Consider the following 26,618-nt stretch of genomic DNA (forward strand, 5'->3'; position numbering starts at 1 on the left):
AGCAGAGTTGCCAGGAAGTCAGTCCTTGTCAGGCTCAGTCAGCATGTTTTAGAATGAAAACTCAGAAGAAAACATAACAAAAAGAGGGGGAGGAGGGGAAACCCTCTGAAATCTGTGATCACAAAGCGAAAGTGAGGTACGCTTAAGAAAGACCACTGCATTTCTGAAAGGAGAGGTCTTCAGAAATCAGAAAGGGAACAGCGGAGACATAAAGCAAAGTGGTAATGACAAACATACAGTGTATTCTTCTTGGTAGTTCTCTACTGTTCCTTGCTGCTTGTGCCTTCCTAATGTGGTATGACTAAATAGAATAACCATGCTTTCCTAAGTGGCAAACTTGGTGGCATTTGCAGCAGATAGTAATTTTCATTCTTTCTAGGTAAATGACCCACAGCGTTGGCTTTATGCTGATAGACCAAGTTATTACACCAGGCACTCTTAATTTCAGGAGGTAGCTACTAAAGCCAGGTCCAGTGTCGTTACAGAATTCCTCAGTATTCAGGGATGCTGGCCCCTGACATTTTGTTTCTGCTCTGCATCTTACTCTGTTACTTAGAAATGCCTATGCATTGACTACTGAAGAAGATTTTTGGCAAAATGCCCATGTAGTGTCACTTGGAAAAAAAGCTTTAATGAGGAGTAGCATTTTGGAGGAAGAAAATGGAAGAGTCCCTAGCAAGAAAAAAGTGTCACTAAGTCGAGGTTTTTTAGTGACACTGAGATAGCTGTTGAGCTGATGTTGCAAATTTGTCACACAGTCATAAGAATAGCAGTAAAGGGACTTTAGGAGAACATGGAATCTGGAGCTGCATAATGAAACAGATTAAAATTAGATGTTCCTGGTTGCAGGTTTGGTTTTGTTGTTTTGGGGTGGGTTTTTTTTTTTTTGATCCTCCTCACTTTTGGTTGGGCTTGTTTATGAGGAGAGTTGGAAAACTTAGGAGAGGGTCTTTCTGCTGAGGAAGGGGAGCAAGCCATGAGGAGAAATACGTAACATTCTTTACTGAGGGCTTCCAAGTATCACAGTACTGCAAAGTTCAAGGACTAATATGAGCTCTAAGTTAAATAAAGATAACAAACCACCCAGTTGTACCAGTGTAAGTTTAATTTCTAGTTTCCTTCATAATATAAAATTTCTCTAAAATAAGGTCATCCTTTATTCCAGGGATATATTTTTTAGACTCTGAGCTGTTTGCCTCTCTAAATCAAGGAGATCCTGTTTATTCCAGGAGCTTGTGCAAAATAATAGTGTTGTAGCAACTTACCTATTCCATGCATTAGAAGTCAGCTTGAAATGGAGCAGAGGACTCTCATTCTATTGCATATTTCTAGAAGGGAGACAGGTAATTCAGTTATTAAATGCTCCCTTTTGCAGCTTCATGTTAAGTGTTTGGGCATTTCGTGGCGTGTTAATAATCAAAAGTAAAGTGCATAGGCTGTGTTGGCAGGGCTGTATACTAGACAGCAATGCAGCCATCTTTTACCAAATGTAGAACTTCTTTTCAACATATAAAGTAAATTTCTGAGGTGATTGAATCAAATTCTAATGCGATTAGTCTAGCGGCTTCCAGAAACTGCTTGCGTTGTCTGCAGCAGTGTGGTTTGCTTCCACATTACATGCTAGATTTGAAATTAGCTCCTCTTGACACATTCAGGCAGAATGCAATTCAAGCTAAGCATCAAAGAAATATATTTTGCAGTAAGTATTCCTGTGCCCGTAGCTGAATCATTATCATTTAACAAGGGAGCTCTACAAATTTTTTAATCTGAATCATTTTATTCTGTAATCCCTGGTAGCTGTGGATAGCTGGAGAGAAGCAACATGTAAGCAGCAGAATGGAGAACAAATCTATTTTATTTTCAAATTCAAAGAGACGGTTTCTTGTAGGTTAATATTAACTCTAGAGTTGTATGAAGTCTTTGGCAGATATCTCATTGAAGATTCTCAGAACTACACATATGTTGTGCAGAATGCAGTTTGAATTGTTTAGTGTAAAATGAACTGGTGCAAAAAAGGTTTTCAGAGAAATTACGTGGAAATCATCATTTCACACACTTTTTTCAAAGCAGTGTGACTACATCTTGTGATTTTATAATGGGTAGCTTCCTTGAAGACCTAGATCCTGAAGTCATGTGCATGTGTGAAAATCTTATTTAAACAAAAAGCTTCAGGCTGTCGTGGCTGGAACTTACAGACTGGTATAAATGTATCTCAAAGGTTTAGAAAACAGGTAGCAAAATGAACCTGTGAGGTACTGTTTTAATCAAGTGGTATTAATTTTCAGTCTCAAGTCACAGAAGACTTCGTGTTGGCAGTTCTGCTAGAGCATAAATATTTCTCAGCAAAATTAGACTTTTCATTGTAATGTATCTGTAAAAGTACTTCGGTTGTATCCAGAGAGAACAATCAAGAGCATCCCAAGAACAGCAGAGGCAGGCAAACTGACAGAACAAACCATTTTGGTTTTTCATGTAATTCAACAGGGTTTAGTATATGAAACCAATTTAAAATTTTGATCTTGATCATATGCCTTTATCCACTGATACTGACAGACTGAATTAAAATGTGTACTTTTAGTGCTAATGAATGAGTTTAGTTTCTGTTTGTTTCATTTCAGTTCCTACATTTTTCCTTGCTGCTTTTAAAGGAAAGATAAGCTAATGCCATGACTAGTACCTGGGGGAGGGGGAGAAATATTAGGAAAAAAGTCTTTGATGAAAAGATTGCTCAGTATCTTGGCATGTGGAGTGCATGAAGGGGAAGACCTTGTCTCTAATGGGAACACTGGAGAGAAGGCTTTTCCATTTCCAATCATGATGTTACTGAAAGAATGTAACTTTGAGTATTTCATTAGTTATTAGTGTTTCTTAAACTTTTTTGAGTGAATTTGCCAGCACCTGCTAGTGGATTTAAAATAAGTGGTCATTTCAGGCAGCTGTGTGTGAAGGGAGATGTAGCACATGGTTCATTCAGGCTTTCAGCTTACATGCCAGGCAGTGACATGTCACGTCATGAATCAGCCACATCGTGTTACGTGATTTCAAGCTAACAGAACACAACAGGAGTTACATAGTGACAAACACAACCCAACATGACATATCCATGGGAAAACTGGCACAAAAAGCTTCTTAAATTTGAGTTTCAGAGGTACATTTATTCATCTCCAGAATGCTTCAGAGAAAAATACGAAGCAGTGTACTGGAAAAGGGAGCAATGTAGTGACAGAATTACTAAAGCAACTTTAATTCAGTGTACAATTAGGAAGAAAATATAGGTATATAACAATCTGGAGAGTGTTTTTGTTGTGTTGGGTTCTCGTGAATTTCTTTCCAAAGGTAGCTGTCTCAGGGCTTTAGTCATTCCAGATCAATGATTATTTTTATCTTGAGCCATGCTAAGAGCTGTATAGGCTTTGGGTTATGGCTGTAAATTAACATATTTTGAATTTAGCAATTGGTTGCCTGAATAAATTTTGAATTCTTCTAGTCTAAACTCTTGTAGTTTTTTCTGCTTTGCTTGCAGATCAGAATGACTCCTTTTTATGCCCATTTCCAATGCTTTTAGTCTTCTCTGAAGTTTTCTTTCCCTCTCTGGATACTCCTATTCTAGTTTCTGATGCCCACTGAAAATAGTCTGCAATTAAAACTCTAGGATGTATTCATTCATCTCTATTTGCTTATTATTCATCATAATTGTGTGAATAGCCTGTGCTTTCAACATTTGCTATAAAAGGCACAGACCTAATTTGGGGGTCAGGGAAATTCAGCACATACAATTTGACTGAAAAATGCATGTCAAGTAGCACTTTATTCACGATATCGGAAGTTAAAATGGTGTCACATGACTGTTTCCCCACTACATTTCCTATCTGGATTTACAGTTTGTAATTTCAAAGCCTTAGAAATGCCAATTTCTTTACACTAAATGAGTCCTTCCAGTAATCTGCAGCTTATAGGCAGAATGATGTGGTGGTGTAATAGATGGGAAGTTCACTACTGTACCAAACAACTAGAGTTTATTGGGACTAGCAGGTGAGGAAAACAACGGCCGCATCATTTTGGCTAGCCTAATGATGAGCAAAAAGAACAGGTATTCCAAGACCTGAAGAGCAGAACAAACTGAATAGGTACATTCTTTTCTGCGTTCATTTTAAAATGAGCAAGGTGCTCCAAGAGTGCCAGAAGTTTCATTTGTGAAGTCTCACAATATTTGGAAATGTTGACTACCTCTTTCCAGGGGATCCCCTGGTGTCCATTAACATGTGGGTAAGTACTGGAGTCTTCTCCTGAGGGGAAAGGCTTAGAGTGTGACCCACACACCCCCTATTGTCCCTTTACACAAATGATGTGGGACCTTTGAGGACTTCATCAAACTTCATGAAGGCTGGCCAGTGCCTCAGAATGTCCATAGAGATGAAGACTGCCAGACATACATAGATACTTCCACATAGATCTTGTGCACAGTCACATACATGCACATACAGAGACTAATTTTGAGGCTGAAATAGTCTCACATTTGGACAACCCTCATGGGTTTTACTGGCATGACATTTTAAATTTCAAATGATGCAGTATGTCTTGCTGCTGCTTTTCCTGCTCTGTTGTTCTTCACCCCCAAATGATTACAGTTCAGTGCTGGGTGGAAGGATTCCTGTGATAGTATCATTTGGGACTCACTTTGTAAATTGCTCTGGGCTCAAACAGAGCACAATAACGATATATAAATACATGTTATTACTGGAGAAGCGATAAAATTATCGTATGCTTACCAAGTATCCCAGTGTCTTGTCTTGATCATAATTAACTGGTGACATACATGTTGAGTCAGTGCTGTAGGATTTGTGCCCAGAATAAGTCACAAAAACATAGCAGGTTTAGTATGGGAGAAAAGGATGAAGGGAGCTTCTTTTCCCCTCCCATTTTTCCTTCTGGATGAGATATTAAAACTGCCCAGAGCTGGCCTGTTCTGAAATAGCGAATCAGCCTCTTGGAATTTTTTTTAAGATGTCAACTTCCCTCTCGTATACTTCTGTGAAGACAAAGAATATCTTAACATCTGTATTGAAGTCATCATTAAAATAAAAGGAGATCTGTAGACATCAGCTATAAATCTTCAAGAAATAGCTTGTGGGTAACCTCTGACACAATTGAACCTACTTGAAATGAGCTAGGGCTGGATTCATTGCCTTCAGTGAAGCTAGTAGGTGGACTAAAGGTCTCCTCTCTCTCTTCCTCTCTCTTTCCGTCTCTTACAGTGTTAGTTTCTGGGAAGTGAATGTGTTCTGGCTGAGTGATGGAAATGCATTTGGATGTGTTCTTAAATAGACATTTGTTTTATGTCTGAAAAGAATAGGCCAATCTTAACACTGTGATGCTGGGACTATTTGAAAGGTATTTTTAAGGCAGTTGTCTTCTTTCAGCTTTACAAAAACTGTTTTAACCAATTGTTTAGGCTTGAGGAACACCATGGAATATCTATTGTGCGTGCATGTTCTACAGAATTAACAGAAAAATCGTAGATAAAAATCTGCCTAATTTTGCATAATAGATTTTTGGCATTCTTGTGATCTGACTTCAAATCCATGCTGAGTTTCTACAGTATAACACAAATACTAGTTGCAGTTGTTAATTTTAATTTCTAAGATGCTAGGTTTTAAAAGGAGCTGAAAGTGTTCAGCATCTCATGGGGACAAACTATGAGCCTTGCTAATGAATCCAGCAATTAGTGGTTCATTGTGCCTGCCAGCAATTTGGCCCCGATAGCGGTCCTGATGGTGATTTCGTTTTTGCTGGTGTGAATCAGGAATAAGATCTGAAGTCTATTCACCAAGGGGGGCTGAATACTTCTTCAGCACTGTTCTGCTTGTAATCTGCATTCAGTACTGACAGCAGCAAATAAAAAAAAAAAGGAACTACAATATATTTTGATTTTAATTATGATTATTATGGTTGATTAATATGTTCATTAGGGTAATTATATAATATCAATAGTACTTATTAACTTAAAGGGTTGTAAACGGTGGTGTCCCCATGCAGTTAGATAAACATATATATGTTGTATGCCCAGTGTGCTTAGAAGAAACCCTTTTCAGAGTTGAAAGGATGTATTTTCTCCAATTTTGTAAGTAGAGAATTGAGACAAAAGAGGTGGCCCTTTACTTTCTGCAACCATTTGCACTTGTGCAAAACACTAAAGTTTATATTTGATAATATTTCATGATAACTTTGCGAAGATGTCAGTGACCATGAGCAGAAGATTGGAGAAAAGTGACTCATTCAAGTTCACAGAGAAAGTTTATTGAAAAGTCAGGAATTGAACAGAAGTCTCTTTGATATGACCCAAGGAATCCACAATAAGAAAAGACATGACTATGGCTTAGGAAAAGGAACAGCCCTTCCCAACAGGTGTGCTCTCAAGCTGTTAACCCCCTGTATGTGATTATGGATCAGGTATAAATATGTAACAAATTCTTCTCCTATGAGTGCAGTACTCAGTGATGGAGCATGTATTTGCTTTGAACATTCCCTACAGTACGTTAAACTCCCTCCAGTTTATGGAACTCCTGATTAGATTTCATCTTACTGCTAAAAGAAGGTGAAATGAAAAAATATCCAGCAAGACAGAGTTTTGAAATCATTTTTATTTTAGTGATCTGGGGTGTTGTTAACAGCATGCAAGCATTAAAGACAGATGAGTTTTGTGTTTCCCTTTGAAAAGCTATTAATTGGAAAAACAAATTGTCAAGCAGGTCATATCTACAGTTACAAAATATATTTTGACATTTTTCTTACAGTTGTGTGTATCTATGAAGAAAACCAGTACACGTTATCTTTGCACTTTTTATTTGTAGCACTGCATACGTTTCTGCCTCTCAGTGAAAAATCTACCTAGACTACGTGGATATCCAAAGTCAGAGAAAGCACAGGTGTTTTTTGAAAAGGAATTTCTTAGCCCACTGCCAGTTGTCCAAGCTGTTTGAAATATCTTTTCTTTCAAGCTCTTTTGACTTGTTTCTTCTAAAGTTTTCAACAGCTGGGTTTTTTTGGTTTTGTTTTGATTTTTTTGTTCCCCCTGAATCTTAGAATCCATGCAGCATCTTTGCTTCTCCTGCCTGACCACAGCAGGAGGAGCGGTCCGTTGCTAATTTGTTTTGATATGGTACGCTTTGGTCTGTATTCTTTTTGAAATTAATTCCTTTTGCAGGTGTGGGGTTAGAGGTGGTGGTGTGCTCCCAGCGAAGGTGTCATCCACCACAGAGAGGAGGTGGGAGGCTTTGATCAGTGTGGCTTCTGTTTTCTTGTTGTTCATTTAAAATGTACCAGTTTATAATGCTGTTTGGCTTTGCAGGTCCTTGTTTTATTTCCTTCCAAGTCCTTCCTCGTCCTTTCAGGTTTTGTTGTTTTCATTGCTGTTCATTCTGCGTAACATTTACTGGGGATTATTTGTTGGAAGGTAGCAACTCCAAGTTCAATTTAGGCAGCAAACAATATCCAGTCTGATGGCTATTTCCATGTTTTAAACAGTCTTGTTATGGGTGGGAGAGTGCATTATTAAGAACTTGCTGCCTCATGTTTAGACTTCAGGGTTTTATTTGAACAGAATTATGTAGCAAGGATTTAAAAAAAATAAATAATCTAACCAAGACCCAAGCTACAAGGCATCATGCTTCAGAGCACAGGCCACTCCAGTTTCTACTGAGCACAAGTTCAGGAATACATGACACAGATCAAACAACTATCTGTTTGTTCTTGCAAGTTCTTTCAAAGCAGATGGACATTTTAGGAGGCTCAGTTCAAAACATCCCCAAAATGTTGGTCTGAGTAAGAGTGGCAATTGCTCTGGTTTTCCTTATGACTGAGCTGTTTACTCTCTGTGTCAGATTAGGCAAATCATTTAGCCACTTTGTGCTTTCTTCTTCCCATTTGTAAAATAAGGCAAAAGCTGTCAGAGTAATTATGAGCTTTAATTAATTAATACTCCTGTGGTACACTGGAGAAGTGATTTTTTTTCTCTTGCACTTTACTATTTGCCATGTATTTCAGTGGGGGCAGTTTAGAAGAAGCATTCTTTCTAGGAAGAATCCTTTCCCCTCTTGTCCCGCACAATTTTGTGATCTTCTCTAACAATTTTTACCTCATGTAAAGTGATTTGCATGGTTAAAAGCATGAAAAATCAGTTGTCTTCTGCTGGAGATTTACAGTATCTGCGTCAGTCTCTGATGACTGGTGCCTAAGTCACTTTTCCTGCTTGGCAGCTGTCTTGAACCTTCCTAGAGAAGCACTTCATTAATAGCCTTATACCAAATAAATAGGTACAGGAGTGAAGTGAGAAATACAACTGGACAATAATTATTAAAAGTAAAAACTAACAACAGGGCTTATGTTTTGCATGAAGTGTAGACTAGCAGAATCCCAAGTGGCTAGTTTCTCTGCACAGGTTCACATTTTATATTTATTCAACGTGGACCCTTCTCATTTCAAGCCAGACTTGGCAGGATTTGTTCAGAACAAGCTCCACTGAAGTTTTTTTGTAAATGAGGCTACTGAGTTAAATTTTCACTCACTCACAGATGCAGGATGAGAAGGAGCTTTTTCATTATGAGGTGCAAGCAAATGCTAAAAGCTCTTTGTTCCTGTGGTTTCATTTCATGCTGTACTGAAAATTCACATACTGGGTCCTAAGCAGTGTGGTGAGCAACTCTTACTTCTTCTTGTTTCAGCCTAACAGAAGAGCAAATGCCCAAACAGCTGAATAATGGCAATAGAAGTATGTCAGTTACTTTGGTATAGATGAAAATGAATGTCCGAAGTTTGGATCTGGGTCGGGTTAAGAATCAGTAAGTTGTCAGGTTTCCCTAGAGGTTGGTGTGACTGAAAACTCATGATCAAGCAAAAATAGCCTAGAAATCTCATAGCAGCCGCTTTCCTCAAAACACACTGTGCTATTTGTCTGTGGAGATTACCAGGAGACTTCACAAGGATGGTGGGCGTTTTGGCAGTCCAAAGCCAGCCAGAAGCTGCAAGTATGGTTTGGAGGATGCTTCTCTGAGGATTTTTGAAACTAAATGAGTGAATTTTGGGTAAACACATACCAGTCTGCTCATTTGTCTAAGCTGCATGCCCATGTGTATTCTGTTGGCCAACATCTTGCCTTGTGCTCCATGAAACCCCAAAGGGCTAGATCCCAGTGCAGCACTTGCCTTTCCTGAAGACTTTTGAAGAGCTGCTTTTAGGGCTTTTTGTGTAGAGGTCTGCCCAGTTGCTACAAAAAATTAAGGCTTTTGCCCCAGGTCATCATTGGATGTAGACTTTGAAGAGGAGTTATATAGCTCTCTTCGCAGAAAACCACTTCCAGGCTGTCCTGCAGCTGAAGCAGCCCACACCCTTCCATGTCTGTGCTAGCTGGAGGACTAAAATGATTATGACTTGTTTTACATTTGGTCCCTTTGCTATTTCAGTATTCTGTGGCTCATAGAATTGAGCAATACTACATAATAAGCGCTGTGCACCAGATAAAAAGGTTATGGTGAGCAGGGTAAGACATCCAGCTCCTAGGGCCTTATGTGTTTATAGACAGGTTGTGCACACTCCTCTTTTGTTCTTCCTATATGTGTTTGTGAATCCTGTGTACAATTTTAGGAAACAACAGTGCTAAATACAAAGGGAAAACCACCCAGCAGCTCTCTTATTTTACTGTGACAACATGTGGACTAGACAAAATCAAAGCTTGGGGTTTCCAGGGCAGCAAATTAGTCTTTGTAACTGCAGCCTTCTTTCCTGGCAGCTAGGCTTCCTGTAAAGAAAAATGAAAGGGGGAGATGTTAGGGATCTTTCTGAAAGGACACAGTCCCCAGAGAATGTCTGCACTGAGAGCCCCTAGTGTTGTAAAAATTGGAGAATAGTGTTGTTGGGGAAAAATCCTGTCTGTCCTTGGTACTAAAAAACAGTTCAAGTTGGTGTGTTCCTGCACCAGTCTTCCAAATGAACAGTAATGGCGACCCTGCAAGAATACTCCTGCTGTGTAAATCAGCATTTGGGAGTAATTTATTCCTTGAGTACTCCCCTAAAAGAAGCAGGTGAGAGAACACAAAGAATATTTGTCACAAATATAAAGCAGCTCATTTCCCACCTTTGTTTTGAGTCCCATGAATTAAGAGTATTTACCCAATATCCTTAAAGTCTGGAAGTACTAACTTTGGTTGGGTAACATGTGCTGAGTCGAGAAAGTATCTGCCTTCTGAGAGGAGCACATTCAGAAGAATATACTCAGCAAAGCAACACCATAAAATACCTGCTTTGAGTATAGATAGAAATCCAGATTGAGATGTTGCTGCATCTGTCACAAAAGGAACATCTGTGCACTTTGCAGTATCAAGAAAAAAAGCACTTCTTCCTAATATTTGCTCTCTGCCTTGTCTTTGGTGCCTTTTCCTTTCTAACTAGTCTAATTGTGCCTTCTTGCGCAAAAAAAAAGTTTGTACCTTTTGGTGCAAAACCTCATAGGTAAGAGTAGAACAAACTGATTTCTTTGAACCTGAAGAATAATTCTGTGGTGTTTATTATTATATCCTAACCAAGAAGCCTGTTTTTATGTTTTCATCTCTTTTTCTATGTAGTTAGAGAAATTTCCACCTTTGCAGGAAGGGACGCATTATTCTTAATCAAAACTTGAGAATGTGGCAGGAGGAGGTACAGCTGCAGATGAGCATTATCTAATTCCCCCATCCTGTCATGTGAACATCCCTGCTTAATTTAATACAATTATTTCATCAGTGAGGATAATATCAGCAGCATGATTCATTTATACATGTTTCACAACTGCCTTTACCTCTCAGCTTCTTATCACTACTGATAATTTCACCATGAGTGGCTTCAGAGGAAGGGGAGGGAATGTGAAGGAAGCTACCAGTATCTTTGTCTGCGTGGACAACTGTAGTCTTGAGGGACAGTGATGCCAAAGGATTTTCTTTGCATATATACTGTTGCACCTCTGTTTCTGATATATTTTGGTTAGGCATTTCTGGATAAGCACAAGACTGAATGGATAAGCCACTGACTGGCTGCATTGTTCAGTGGGCAACAATAGCATCATTGTCTCCTGCCCAGACATGCCAGTAAGTGCTCCATATTTTGCATTTCTGTTGAAAGTAAGATCTCCATGGAACAGAAACAGGGTGGGAGAAGGAGGCTTTGTTTCTGGTGAGGTGGCAGAGGCATTGTTTTAGAAAAACCCTTTCTGGCTTCTCATTTCTAACTCATTTGGCTGTAATTTGTACTGTCAAGGTCATTTAAATAGGCAGCAAGATGTGGCGGATGTGTTCCCAGAGGTCCTGAAAAGCCTCTTTAGTACAGCATGCTAGGCTGTGCTTATGCCAGGTCATTTAAGCACATTTCTATTGCCAGTCAGTTGATACACAGATTAGTTCATGATTTTGTAATAAACTATGCAACCTGGACCTTCAGTGTGTGCCACGGTGGGATACAGCGCTTGGATTTAAATGACAGTACAATAATTCAGTAACTGTATTTTAATAGTGTACTAATCTTTAAAATAATGTGAAAAGAAGTGAGATTATGAAATCTGAATTAATTGTCTGGGTTCTTCCCTACTATGCCCCCTTTTTTTCTTTCTCTGAGACTGGTTCATTCATCTGGGCTATCAGTCTTTTATTCAGCTTCTGATGTTAAAAGAGTGTCATTTTTAATAAACAGTTTAGAAAGATTCTCAAAATCAGATTTTATTCTCTTCTTTTTCCGTATACTTTCTCCTTAGAGGTAAACTAACATTTTATCTTAGGGAGTAAATAGAGACAGTGTGGTTGAAAGATTAGAAAATACACCATTTCAGCCAACTATTTGCAATGTTGGCAACTGCAAGTCAGAATTCCTGGGTCTGTTTGAAACTCTGCTGCTATGTTACTGTGTGACTGTGGCCAAATCCTTTCCTTTTCTCTCTCTCATTTTTTCCTCCCATATTAATAAGCAGTTTGTGTTTACCTAGCATTTTACCTTTTCAAAGGGCCATACAAGCCTCATAAAAGCAGTGTGATGCACACTCAACTTATCAGCATGTTTAAGTGTTGCTTCTCAGGCACTTATACTTGGAGATTTACAGTGTCTGATACCTAAATATAAAAGCTCAAAGTTACACAAATCCAGGTTAAGTGAAGCTACAAAATGCAGCTTTTGAGGATTTTGCTTACTCCCCAAATTCTGGTGTAGATGAAGGGCTCTTCTTTCTCCCCTTGTATGTCTAAAGATCATCTGCGAAAAAATAAATAAATTATAGAGCAATTCAGGGATTTAAAGTTCCCCGAGCTCCAGAGTTTTGGTTAGTAGCAGTCTTCCAATCCTGGGAAGCAGACCACCAACTCTCCCTAAAATAGTGTCTGTTCTGACAGTACTCTGATACAGGTGATGGGGAAACTCTTTTACAATGCCTTGCTCTTGATGTGGGTACTTCATTTTATTAGCCCTTCGTCATATGTTTTCGCTTATGCTTTATTCTCTACATTTGTTTTTTGTGTGTATTTTGTTTTGCTAGACAAATACGCTACTTTAAAGGAAACATTTCATAATCTTTAATCAAGATCATATTTTACTTTCATCACATCTGTGTTTATGTTATTACAAGCCTTTTGGGTCTTTACATCCTCTGGTCTAAGCATTAATCGTTTTGGCTGATATATAAATAAATGTTTGACTTTGTTTAACTCTTTAAAAAATACTGACTTGAAAAAAATCACCCTTATCAATGGCATCTTAGAATAACTGCGTGTCAAAAAAAAAGGCAGAGACCAATCAATACTGACCTCTCCCTAATAAAAACTAAGTGCAGGGAGCAGTTCTAAATTCTGTGATGCCATTGTATAAAACCGAATCTCCTGGCTGTTGAAAGGCAACCATCTACCTGGAGTGAACATGCTACATCTATTTTTTCTTTTTATTACTTTTATTTACACTGGCTGTCATGCTGCACTTATACACAGCCTTGATATGATTGAGAGTGAAGCCTGCTAATCTATAATGTGGCAGAATGTCAGCTGGGAGATTGTATAGTTAAAGTAAGGGCAACATTTAACTCTTCTCATGGTTATGCAGCCACAAATCAATAATGAAGACAGTACAGCTCTTAATTTAAACTGGAAGAACAGAGAATTTCAAATTTATGTCTGCAGGTAGGAAAAAGAGTAAAATGGCTCAGTGACTATAGGAGTGGAGATCCTAACAGACTATAGGAGTGGAGATCCTAACAGTCATCTTCACACTTATCACAATTGTATATTATTACCTGTCTCCCAGATATTTTTTAGACTCTCATGGAATAAATCAGTGTAATTCCACTGTGGTAAAGGAAATTACTTAAATTATTATTAACTCATGATCCAATGTAGGATTTCTAAACTCCCAGGCTGAATTTTTAATGTATTTGACTTCCAGCAAGGATTTGAGAATGCTCTTTGAAATACCAGAAGTAAAAATGTTTCAAAGACCAAACAGTGAAGTAATATCATTTTGTAAATACATATAATAGCTGAAAATTGTTTACTTATCCTCTGTTATGAGAAACAAGCTTCTGTGACCTCCGATTAATTTACCATTAACCTGAACACACAATGAAAGTGAATGAAGGGGCAATTTGGAATGACATTTATCAGCTCTGGAACTGTCGACTTCTATTATTTCCACAAGGCCTTATACTCCTTGGCTCCAGAGAAGGCTGTGCTGACTTGAATGAAGAAGAGCATTCTTACTATCAAGAACAGTTACAGCACAAACAGCTCCATTGCTGGATGCCTGCTATGGGAAAAAAAAACACCTCCCTCATTTTTAACTTGCATTAAATGAGACCAAAACCTTCTATAGTGGACTTGCACAAGACCTTGCTTACACCAGGCTTAAAAAAAAGGGAACTGAAGAACTGAGGAAAGGGAGAAGAGAGGGGAAGGAAATAAACTTTATAGGGGCAGGATAGCCAAAGGATTGAGTCAAGAGGGCAAGAATGAAAAAATGCTTTCAGCACCAGGATGCAGGTTGGCATCAAGGCTGATTTTGCAGCAAGTGAGAGCCATTCCCATCAGGGGACGGTTTCTGCTCTGTATGCACCGAAGTGCTGCTCTTGATCAGTTTCCAGTGGCCAGAGAGCACATTGCAGCTTTTAGTACCATATCTGAAACTAATCATTCCCTTTTGTTGAGACTTACAACAGAGGTCAAGAATTGAATATACATGGAAACTAGCCCCTCTTGGATTGAGCCAAAACAAGTCTGTGGGCAGGTTTGCTTTGCTTCTGATGCTGTCTTCCAAACAGATGACTTTGCTCTTCAGGGATCCTTGTCTGGCACAGGGTCACTGTGGTTGGTTGGTTGGCTAGTTTGTACTTACATTTTTATGCCACTATCTCAGTACTGATTTTACAACACTATCATTGCACTGTTGTGGGATTTTTTTTTTTTTTTTAATTTAAATTGGTGGAACAACAGAGCAATTCCCCTTCCACAGTAGGTTAATCTATTTCATTCTAATATAAATGGATTTATAAATGATTTCTATAAAGTAACAAATACCTTCATAAAATGTCAAATGCTGGTTGAATTGCGTGGCATTTTAAACCCCGAGCCCTAAATCTCCTAGACGATAACGGAACTGCTTTCTAGGTGCCTAAATTGCTTCTGAGAATACAGAATTTAGGCTCCTAAGACAATTTTAAGCATTGATTTTTTTGCCCAGTTATTTTATGCGCAAGTTATATCTAGGACAGTTTAAATACCTCTTTAAGGATGACAGCTTTGTCCGTAGTGTCTCTGTTGTATTTGTCTGCTTAGCTTTAATTTATTTTTAACTGTGACTATTACAAAAATGTAGAAATAATCAAATAGAACAAAAGTGCTTTGCTCAGAGCTTGCTTCTTCCAGGTAATCGAAAAGTTATATGACAGTGCTTTGCAGAATTGTCCTGTGTTTGGAGACGTACATGTACATCATACTTCCACAAGTGACAGGCAGCTATAAAATTCCGTCTTTACTGCAGCACACCATCCTCTGTGGAAAAGAATCAGTATTATATGGTAGTAGTTACAGATACCTTAGTGGGTAACAGTAAAACACTCAAACATTATGAGTCTAATTCCAGTCAGCTTTGCATTGCTGTAAGTCAAGAATAATTCTATAAAACTGAATGTACTTGCAACTCGGGGAGATCAGAATCAGCTTCTTTGGTGCCTAGACCTGAAACCCAGTTGCATGATACAACACTTCCTGTAGCTAAAGGATGGCTTTCCTAAGTCACAGTGTCAGAGCAGAGCTAAGCTAATATGCCATGGTTGGATCTAATACCATACCCATTTAAAAGTCAGTTAAAATCACTTCTAAAATATCCTTCTTGTTGAAAAGCTTTTTCTCCTTTCCCTGTTTTTTTTTTTTTGTTTGTTTTGGTTTGATTTTTTTCTCTTTTTGTATTTTATTTTGTTCAAACAAAATACTTGAGTTAGAATTTTATGTCTTTTATAGCTGTGTCTGTTACTGTGTGTAATCAAGCCAGGAGTAGGAATAACTCCAGTTACCCTGCAGAAAATGTCACACATTTTTCTATTTTTGCATAATAAGAATAACCTAAATATTGAAGTCCAGCTCCACAGAATATAAATAAATCTATTTAAAAGCTATATAAATAAATCTAGGGACTTACGCAGAATCATCCAAATGTTGTTTCAAATTTTGTGGAATGAAAGGGCAGGTTCTTCCTGCTTTCTTGTTGTGGTGGAAGAGAAGCATTTATTTCCTGTGATATTTTTTGTGCTTGGAATTCTAGGCCTGGGAAGTTCAGAGGAAAGCACCCATTCACTCTAACACATTTGCCCAATTTGAGTGGCGGTGGTTGAATTTTAAGTGAAAATGCTTTTCAGGTCTTATTTAATTAATCCATACCAAGTTTAAAATAAAATAACAAAAATACAACCTTACAATTGCTCTTTATTTTCATCATAGAAGCATATATCTTGTTGGTGTGAATAATTTCTGCAGAGACAATTCTTAAGTATGAACAGTAAATGGAGGATGTTCCCTGATCATGTCATGCTAACTTCCCAGTTTATCAGTCACTTCAGTTCCAAACTGGAATGACAAGATAATATCACATTTGATCTTAATATATATCACACAACCTTTCAGGTTTAGAAGTTCATATGAGCTGAAAACAACTGTCTTTGCTTGGATGGTGTTGTGCCAACAGCAGTTTTTTCGTAACATTTTTTTTCTCTTCTCCTCATTGTAGGATGAAGTGGCCCAGCCTCTGAACCTTTCAGCCAAACCCAAGACATCTGATGGCAAGTCTCCCACATCGCCCACCTCTCCTCATATGCCAACTCTGAGAATAAATAGTGGGGCCAGTTCACTAAAGTCCTCTGTGCCAGCAACATTAGCTAGTCCTTCAGCCAGAGCTAACACAATAGGTAAGCTCAGTTTCACTTGTCCCTCTTCGTAACAATTAATAGATGTTAATGGAAAGTAGCCATTTATCAGCCAGTGGCTGGCACTGGTCTATGAGCTGTCACAGGTTGACCATAATACTACATTCGTTGATGTCAGCAGAGAAACTCCCACATATAGACCATTGCAGGAGTATCTTAACTTTTACAGACTCCGAAAACAAAGACCTGTTCTATTTCAGATACTGCTTTATCGATAAAAGTGAATAAATTCTGTTTGTTTCATGGCATACATTAAAGACAGTGACTTATCTAATGGCAGGCATTAGAGACCTGTGATGTTGTACTATGCCATCTAAAAGTGATGGATAAATTAAAATAAAAATCCGTTTAAGTTACAAGTCTACATATGCAAATGCATCTTTGCAAGATTACAGGTTTAATCCTGAGTCTGCTGAAAAGCTGGATGGAGCATTATTTCACTTTAATATATAAATCAATCACCAGATTTGATGTATCTTGCAAAAACTCTTGACAGTCTGCTTTTAACATTGTTCAGAAAACAGTGTTAATTCTTCCTCCTGCCAAAATCACCCCTTTGCCTAAAGATCATCTAAATAACAACAGTCTTAAGTGATTTTGCAAATCTGATGTGTTAAAGGTTTAAGTAAAGGGGTAAACCAAGGGTTTAAGTAAAATGTATGCACACCTCATTCATCATCCTTGTAACAGAAAAAAATTATACCACGAAGTGCGATTGAATATAACCTGAATTGAGATTTCAGCATGTAAATCAAGCTTTGTTTAAGGAATTAAGTGAGGTAGGTAGTTGTACTTAGTCTGCTACTCTGTGTCTTATTGCTCCTAAAGCATCTCCTGCTGGCCACTTTCAGGGATGACCCAAAAACCGAAAGAAGCCATAGGTCAAACCTGTCAGTAGCCTTTTCTGTGAAATCTCAGTGCTACATAGTAAAATCTTTTTGTGTCTTCATGGGTTTCTCCCAAGCTCATTGTAGTCCACATTCTACCTACATAGACACCAGGAAGAACCATAGTTATGTCCAAAGATTGGAACAGGTCTAGCTCCCACTGAATTACCATCGCAGTCTGCATACACAGTTATTGCTATTGTTTATGAGAGTTGCGTCTGTCAGACAGAGAATATGCTTCTATGACTATAAGAAAAGAAAATAACTTTATTTGGTATGGTATGTCACAATTATATAAATATTTTGTAAATATCACGTTGTTAATACATGTATTATTATTAACCCTATACTCTTTAGCTATGGAAGGTAATAATATATTTTATCTTTAATCTGCTTGGCCCTACTGCTCTCCATGTACAATGCATCGAGTTTCAATTTTTTTCATATTAAATTTTTTATCCTTAATAGAGTGAGCATCACAGTTAGGTGTGGAGTTAAACATCTGCCCTGCATCTCAGTGTCAGGACATCTCTTATTCTTTCCTCTCCAATTTTCTTTCCTTACACACCTGATATTTTTCGTAGGTTTGAGACCCCTGCAATTTACTTCTTTTAACAAGATGCAGACTTTGAAATGCTGTACCTATAATGAGTGATAATGTAATTGGATAAAAGCTGTGAGGATGAATGGAGCTTTAAAGGTCACTCTTGTAAGAAGAATTAATGCGTTATACCATTAATAAACCATGGAAAACTGTGGAGCAAAAGATAACATACTTAAGTTATTGTTAATGACACAGAGTTCACTGCTGTGCATCTCTCAGCTACAAATATAGAAAGTGACTTTTTGAGGTTGCTGAGCAATATCGTGGTGCATACTATATATATAAGATAAGCAGTCTTTAACTAGTGCAAGGGCTGGACAGACATAGCCTACTTCTGACAAAGGTTTATTCTTTAGTGAAGGACTAGAAGAATGAAAGACTGGTGTACGCTCTATGGAGTGGTTTTTGCTAACTGCTAGGTCAGATCCAACCAAAGTTACAGCAAGTGAAACTCATTACTATGTTGAAACCATTTGGTGGTCTTAAGAAAGTGAGCATGAAGTTTCAGCTCACCCTCTAGTAGGAGCTATGCCACGAAAAAAAAAAAAAAGAAGAAAAAGAAAAGAAAAAGAAAAAAGGGTAGCATTTTATCAAAGGTACTAAGGTCCTAAAAATGATAGAGAAACTGTATCGCTTCTTTATCTCAAGAGATTAATCCCTCCACAAAAAGTCACTGGGAAACATGCAGTCATTTGCCAGACAGTTGCTTCAGCCACTGGAATGATTGGAGCTGTCAGTGCAAGGCACAGGTTGTCTGTGCTAGGTGTGCACAGCCCATCTTGCTGGGGTGCAGTTGAGCTGTCACTTCTCACCACCTCTAGCTTCAAATTAAAACTGTTCTCTGAAAGCAGTTCTTCAGGCTTCTTGGATCCCATGGCATGAGAAATGCTCATGTATTGTTCAGTTATTTTTGGAGGATGCAAACTTACAGCCTCCTGTGATTAACAGTAAAGCAGCATTCGGGCATACAGATCAGTGCTTTTTTAGAGCTATCCTTATAGTGTATAAATTATGCTACAGACTGAGCAGTCACAAATGTCATGGCTTCATGCATGACTTTAAATCCAAGCATTTCTTTTTGGGAACAGGCATATGTCCGTGAACTAAAAACAGAAACAACTTCTCTCTGCCCTTTGCCATTATCTGCAACATCTCTATGCTAGTTTGGCAATCCTTGTAAAACTAAGTGCATTTTATGTAATGCAGTTCCCCTCTCTGTCAATAATTCACCACCTACCCTAAACAACAATAATTTACATTCAACTCGCTTCTATATTAATCATTTCCCTGCACACCAGCATCTTGGCAGCTACTGAAAAACATAAGGAGTGCTTGCTTTTATTCACTGTCATGTGCCAAACTGTCTCAAAGATAGCAGTATTCAGGAAAAGCCAAATAGTCTGGAGAAGGGCATGGAATCCAGTTCCTAGGCAAATTTGTCTGTATTACAGTTGAAAGTACTATACCTAGCCTAATCAAGAGCAGAACCAGCAGCAATACTACTGTTTGTTTGTTTATTTGCTTCTTTTTTAATTTATTCTGACTGCATGCAAGCTTGATCAGTAACAGATGCAAAGTGGGGAAGAAACCAAGCAAGTTGATAAAATGGAGGTAAAAAATTAAAATAATCAGCTGGTAGCACTGTGCTGTTGAAGGATATATCCTTCCTTATGCTGGGAAAGCTGGAATTGCTGGAATTTCATTGGCTCGGAATTACTGAACTGGGTCATTTGATAAAAGCAATGTGGACCAAGTTATTTCATACAGAACTCTCAGGGTTTCTGGGTATTTAGCCAAAAGCTAACTGTTAGTACAGTAAACAACAGTCAAACCACACAGAAACTTTTCTTTCTAGTTTTTGCGCGCTGAGAAAGACGAGAACACCAGTCCTGTTCTGTCTGCAGTCTAAAAAAAAACAACAATAAAAACCCAAACCAAACTAAAATCCTGACAGCAGCGCAGCACTGAACTAATCTGACATCAGCTTCTTCCCCTGAAATGTTTTAAGCAGCAAGACAATATCCTACGTTTTTTGGCAATCAGCAGATCAGATAGAAGAGTCTAGCAATACAACAAGGATGTGTAATCTGACATGATTAGACAAGGCTCTTTAGGAACAGAACATTCATAATTGAGACAAAGAAAGAGTATTAATAACACTTTCCTAACACGGCAGTTAGCCATTTTATATTTCCTTTCTTTAATCTTAGTGTTTTTCAACAAATCATGGGATTTAATAGCGTGTTTTGGCAGATTAGAGGATTTATGGCCCAGATGTTTTTTGTTCTAAAAATGGATTAGGGTGTAAAGTTTGCTGGAATCCATGGAACATGTTGAGGCAAGCCGGTCATTTTGTGTGTGATTAGTGCCTGCCTTCTGTCTCACAGTCCCTCCATCTGTCACAATTCACCAATGGATCTGGTTAGATTTAGCCTCATGTCACAAACAGAAGTCCCTTTTCTGGGCAATTTCATATTACAGATTCATTTTATGCCATTTTTATGCCCTAGTTAAAAGACAGAAAGAAGTGTGTGTGTGCGCACGCGTGTGGGGATGTGGAGAGGGGGAGGGAGATTGATAGATATTAGCCTCTCCTTTAATGTTTGAAAAATAGACTGGGGCTTGGAGTCTCCCATCAGTATTCTATCCTACAAATCGCATGCAGATCATAATAAGTATAATCTACAGTACGCTAAAGGAAAAAAATGACAAAGTGTCACATTTAAAATTAAATAGTATTAGCTGTGCGGGTGATGCTTGTAACATTTTAAAAGGAAATAATTCAGTGACTACTAAGGCTAAGCCCTAGGCTGTGAATTTGCAGCAAAACAGTGGACATTTGACCTACTATTAGCAGCATGAATAGGAGTGGGAATGTAGGTCCGTGTAGCTGTGGTTTCTTATACATTTCTGAATGACAGGTGGTGGTGGGGAGCATTCAGTGGATGAGGTTTCTCTTCCCAGCCATTATGCGTTTTATATCTATAGCAAACCACCGCCACCTGTGGTTTATTTTAATATATTCACAAGTTTTAAGAAGGAGAAGAATGAAATGGTCTGTTTTTAAGAGTTTGGGATTGCTGGTATGATCAAAGCTTCCTCTAATTCATATCCGGTTACATCGTGGTGCATACAAACCACAGGACTAACCTCTGCATCATCAGGGAAATATTGAAACTAATAGGATCACATATCAGGACAAGGATTTTGGCATTGACGTTTTTTGTGTTTTCTGTCCAGGTGGCTCTATCATAACAATAAGAGAATTCCAAAGCATGGATGGGTTTACGGGCATTCTCTTCTAACTCTTTCTCATTAATAATGATGAACTATTGGTGCATTTCATCAATGAAAGCTAAAGTGTTTTCTTGTAACTTTCTTTTTTTAAGATATCCTTTCTTCTATCACGTCGTCAGGTTATTTGAATGACCATGATGCTGTTACCAAGGCAATCCAGGAGGCCCGACAGATGAAGGAGCAACTTCGGAGGGAACAACAGGTGCTGGACGGGAAGGTGGCTGTTGTAAATAGCCTGGGTCTCAATAACTGCAGGACAGAAAAGGTAGGTTTCTGAGACTTCCTTTGCAAAGGGTCTGAGATTGCATTAGGCTCTTCCTACAGATACACAGGTCCTTCCTCCTTTTTTTTCCTCCATTTTCTTGCCCTGTTTTCTTCTTCCACATTTTTAACAGAAGAGTTGTTTTTAAAAAAGGGGTAAGATAAAATGAAAACCACAACCAAAAGATGACAAGAGAGAGACCTGGAGACCCTTGGGGGAGAGTGGGGTGGAGGCAGAGATAGTTAAAGCCCTCATGAGAACTTTGGAGGCCGCTAATTCTCTGTTCCAGCCTGTCAGTGCGTATTACGAGAAGGTGATCTTGGAAATCTGTGGTCTAAGTGGAAATCTTGCTTTATGGAAATGCTTACATGTGTTTGCGAGATGAGCTGGATTTGAAAATAATCAAGCTTCTTTAGGAACATAAGCTTTGCTGATACTCAGGCTCAGCTTCTGGGTATTTAGCCTTGTGAGGTTGTCATATACGATATTTTGTGACCATTGCAATGTAGCACTGTCATGTCACATTAGATGACTTAACAAAATTGAAGAAATGGAGAATTGACAATACAAACTGCACCAAATATTTGGAGTGGAACTTCAAGGCAGTGGAACATATGTGCCTTACCACCTTCTGCTTTTGAACTGGCCTGTGAAGCTCTGTTATAACAAAATATTGGCAAAGTGGATATTCTGTAGTAAAATTGGTATGTACTGTAACAGTCATGTATGTCAAAGAGGTTGTGATTTGCTGCTTTTCTCTGGAAATACGTGATCTCTTTCCGTGCACTGCCCTGGCTTATGGAGGATAAATAGACCTGCCAGGCCTTGCTGACACATTTATAGTGAGCTGTTCTTATAATACTGCCACCTAAGATATACATCCAAACTCTTGTGTGCGTCTCAACATCATATGCTTAGCAAGACTTTTTCCTCATTCTTCTCTTCCCCTGCAATATTTTCTGAGGTGAAACAGCCTTCATCATGCAGTACAACAAAGGTGGCCATAGTTGCATTTGGTGTAAACTGAATTTTATTGAAACCGCTTCTAGTGGCTTTTCACTGTAAGGCCTTGTGTGAATCACTGAAAGAGGCAGATAAGATGAATAAAAATGATCAGCTATTTAGTAGAAACTTGAAAGTCAGTCATCCTAGGAAGCTTGTGAGTCAAACAATACTGTCCAGAATGAGCAGATTGCTAATTTGGATAGCTTTCCATTTTCCCCATTTATAGATGGAGTTTGATCAATAAGCTGTGAGAAGCCAGCAGTCGGGATGATGAATGTTAAATGTACGTGTGAGTCTCTCACTACTGTACTTTTTTCATCAGGGTATCCTAGGTGCAAGTGACATAGAAATTACTCAAATTTCATGCACTTTCTTAAGAGGAAGGGGAAGGAAAAAAGAGGTCAGTGTAAGAGGTATCTGGCAGTACATACAATCTCTCTAAGAAGAGTAAGAGCACTGGTATGGGGAGAGAGAAATAAAGAGAGGGATGAAGCATGTTTATGACATTTCACATAGAAGAATACCAGAAGGAAAAAGGGAAGAGCAGAGTGTCAGATATAAGAAGAAGTGATCACAAGCACAAAGGAATTTATATTCAAATATTTAAGCATTCTTGAAAGGATGCTCGGAGCAGAAATTTCTTTTCTCTGCTCCCCATGTAGAAATGACTTTAACACTCAGCCAGATGCTAATGCAAAGTGACTCAAGCTATTCCTCGCAAGCATAGCTAAATTGCCGTTATTTGTTAAGCGCATTGAATTCAGCTGTGGATACAGCAGTTGGTTGCATTCAGAAAGCATCTGTACCCTTTTTTTTTTTTTCTTTCCCCCCCCCCCCTTTTTTTTTAATCCTCCAAAGCAGAGACAACTCTACCTATCTCCCCCCTCTCCTTCCTTGTGCTGGCTGGGAATTGTCAAGTGACAACCGACCAAATCCTTTTGGACAGGAAGCCTTCATCCTGAGTTCTATATACTTGCAAAGCAGGCCTTGTGGTTGGATCAGGAAGCCCGTTAAAAGCACTTTGATGGTATGGAAATTCATCTTCATGAAGCACCCAGGCCCCTAAGCAGCATGCTGTTTAGCTGTGGTTACAGATCAGTCATTCACATCGGAGGGCAGTAATTGTGCTGACGGCTTGTTCAGCAATGGAAGCACATAAAATAATCCCAGGCCCTCCACCATGGCATTGCGAGTTAATCTTCTTTAATACAGATCAGCTGTTGTTCTAACACATGACTTTATGCTGGCTCTAGTGACTCTGCACAGCCTTTTGATTAAGTAACAGGAGTGGAACCATCTGCGTTCACTTTATTCTGTTACTTTCCTATTGTTGGGATTCTCCTTACCCCTTCTGTTTTCACTTCTCACCCTCAACCCTAGTTGAAGTTTATTTTCCTCTCTAATTCATGACGCCTGGTGGACTCATGGGGGGCAGACAGGAGTTCTTTCACAAGGTAGCAGGAAGAAAAAATCGTTTACTTAATGTGAAATTTTTCGTAAGCAGTTGTAGGGTTTGGGGCTTTTGATACAATAAATGCCAAAACTTTATCAGGGCACACCAATTTTCATTTATTTATCCATTATTTTATTTTATTTTTAAATGGGAGACAGGAAAGGACAGAACCGAATCTGTGTTCTCCTAGACTATAATAGCATTTGGGTTGCTAGGGTGACCAGTTAAGCCACTAAGCACTAGTTAAGAGCTTACACATTTTAACTTGTAGGGTCTCTTGAGCTGTCTCTTGCCTTTGACCCAACAGAGGACAAGGCATAGGCTGTAAAGTTCAGATGCTTGTTCTCCTTCCCCATATATGCTCCAGGCCATCCACCAACTATCCAGCTGTGAAGCTTGTGTCCATTCGATCTAGGACTTTAAAGTTTTCTCTCTTATTAAGAGCAAGGTTTGTTAGGAAGACAAATGTTGCATTTTTTAGTTAAATTTTATTCATTTTTTTCCCTATTTTCAGTAGAAAGAAAAAGAGATAGTTGGGAAGGTGGGTTTTCTGAAACAGACTGCTGCAGTGTTACCACTGAGGGTTTCCTTTCAGAAGCTCAGGGTCCTATCAGGGGACTTAGAGGCAGCTCCCTGAAATTTGGAATATTTCCTTTGCTCCCTGGTTGCTTCCTGATAGGGAGATTTTGAGGTAGAGGAAGGAATTAAAAGAGGGTTAGCCTAATGTAGCTATGTGTCCATGGGCATATCCATGCTTAGAAATGTACAGTTTGACCATAATTATGTATGGAAGAAAGGCTCTCCTTCCTGTAGAGTGATCTCAGTCTGTGTAGGCAGCAAGCACTTGACTGGAGCTATCCCAAATTTTCCTCTCTTTCCTGCAGTGGCTAGCATAGTTACGGAGACCTACAACTCTCTGAGACCTGCTGAGTTTTTTCTTCATTAATTTCTGCTGCAGCCTACCAGTAAAGGAGTAGCATCTGTGCAGTTCTGAACACATGTGTTAGACCCCTGGTAGGGATTTATCTGCCAGAGGTAGCTGGGCAGGCTCAGGGCTGGAAATCACCTTTGTGAGTCTCTGTTAAAGCTCTTGGAGCTTTCCTCCACGCATGTGCGTGACCTGTTATCTGGCTTGTGTTCCCAGATGGGTTGATCCCTGAGGACAGCCAGACCTGCCAGCTGTAAGGCAGTAGTCAGACAGGAATTTTGTGGAATTGGAGAGAAACTGTATAAAATGAGTCATAAATGAGAAGAGGTTTTTAGAAAATGGTTAGGATGATTTGGGTGAGTCAGTTTATGGGCATCCAACTTGGACTATCTTGACTGATTTGATTTTCAGAGGGTTGCAGTAAAAACTATGAGCATCATGATGAACATGGATTTTACTAAAACCTATTTTAATTGCAAATGCAATAAAACATATTTTTACATTACTTTTCTTGGAAACATTTCCGTGTATAAATGAAAAGTGTGTGTATGTTTTTCTGGTTTCTTGGAAACCCGGGAGCATAGTTTTATTTGTAATTGTCATCTACAGTTAATTATAGCTTGATAGGTACTATGCATAAACAATGTTCCCTTTTATACATGTAGCTTAGAGCGCAGATTGTCACCTAGTGCAAATGCCACAGTGGGCAACATCAGCAAGTGGACTCTGCTCTAGTTGTTCTGCCCCAAAACTGCCTGTTCCTCTGCAAAGGAGATGTACACAAACACAAAGAGCCAGCATGTGTGTGCATGCATACCAGCCTACAGAGCACTCTTTCAGAGATACACAGCACAAACACGCACCGAGCTAGCCAGTAATTTTCTGACTATAGGCAGACTCTCAAGCATTCCTGCATGTACCCTGGTGTCTGTAAAAAAGGAGGAATGCAAGCAGGTATTTGGGCATGTGTCTGTGCACGCTGGTGCAGTCACAGATACTGGTTTCCAGATGCTGGCACCTGCTAAAGATGCTGGTGGCTGGGACACCTGTGTAAGTATCCACAGCCACACAAGCATTTCAGGTGCGGACAGACACAGTCTTCCTCGTAGCACGCTTAAGATGAGCGCATCCCAATAGGTGTACTTCCTGTGCTGAGTGTTTCTTAACCTGTGATACAAGTTCTCCCTGTTACTGCTTGGAGTGTGTCCTTTTAAAAGGCTCTGTCATGTACTTGTCTGCTGGGCTGTAACTAAAGAGCTATTTGTAACAATATTTATGCCAGTATTGTAAGCAGGAGCCTATTTATTACTCATGCTTATGGAACACCGGGTTCAGGATGTCTTTCCTCCCATTCCCACCCACCCCTCCTCCCAGCATCCTCCCACCTCCCCCTCTTCCCCTTAAGAGAGTGCCAAACGTGAAATGACAGTGACCAATGTTGACTTAATGTGAATGTTTAATAATGAAAAAAGTGTGTCAGTTCCAGCGTTAGTTACAAATGGCAGTAAGTATATCGGGTGGCAGCCCTGTAATAATTTTACATCCATCATTCCTTCCTGATGCCTTGCTGGCTGCCTGATGGATGGGGAATAGCGGAGTTAACCCTTAAGAAACTGCTGTGATCTGCTGAGCTGAAATGAATTCTGTCCCTGCTCTCCCCTTGGGGAGGAGGGGGATATTAAGAATCTCAAACCTGCAGATCCTGCTGCCTTTA

At 39.0% G+C, this 26,618-nt stretch overlaps 1 protein-coding gene across 21 annotated transcripts in view; it reads left to right on the top strand.

Annotated features, from left to right (window-relative positions):
- The window catches only part of SOX5 (SRY-box transcription factor 5), a 651,142-nt gene that overhangs the window by 595,183 nt on the left and 29,341 nt on the right, over positions 1-26,618 (top strand). For all 21 annotated transcript variants that reach the window (XM_065683868.1, XM_065683903.1, XM_065683877.1 and 18 more), the window contains 2 exons: positions 16,273-16,450; positions 21,376-21,521. In XM_065683868.1, the coding sequence (XP_065539940.1) occupies positions 16,273-16,450; positions 21,376-21,521 (324 nt within the window). The remainder of the gene's footprint in view (positions 1-16,272; positions 16,451-21,375; positions 21,522-26,618) is intronic.

The sequence above is a fragment of the Lathamus discolor genome, chromosome 1, assembly GCF_037157495.1.
Source record: "Lathamus discolor isolate bLatDis1 chromosome 1, bLatDis1.hap1, whole genome shotgun sequence".
Lineage (NCBI taxonomy): Eukaryota > Metazoa > Chordata > Aves > Psittaciformes > Psittacidae > Lathamus > Lathamus discolor.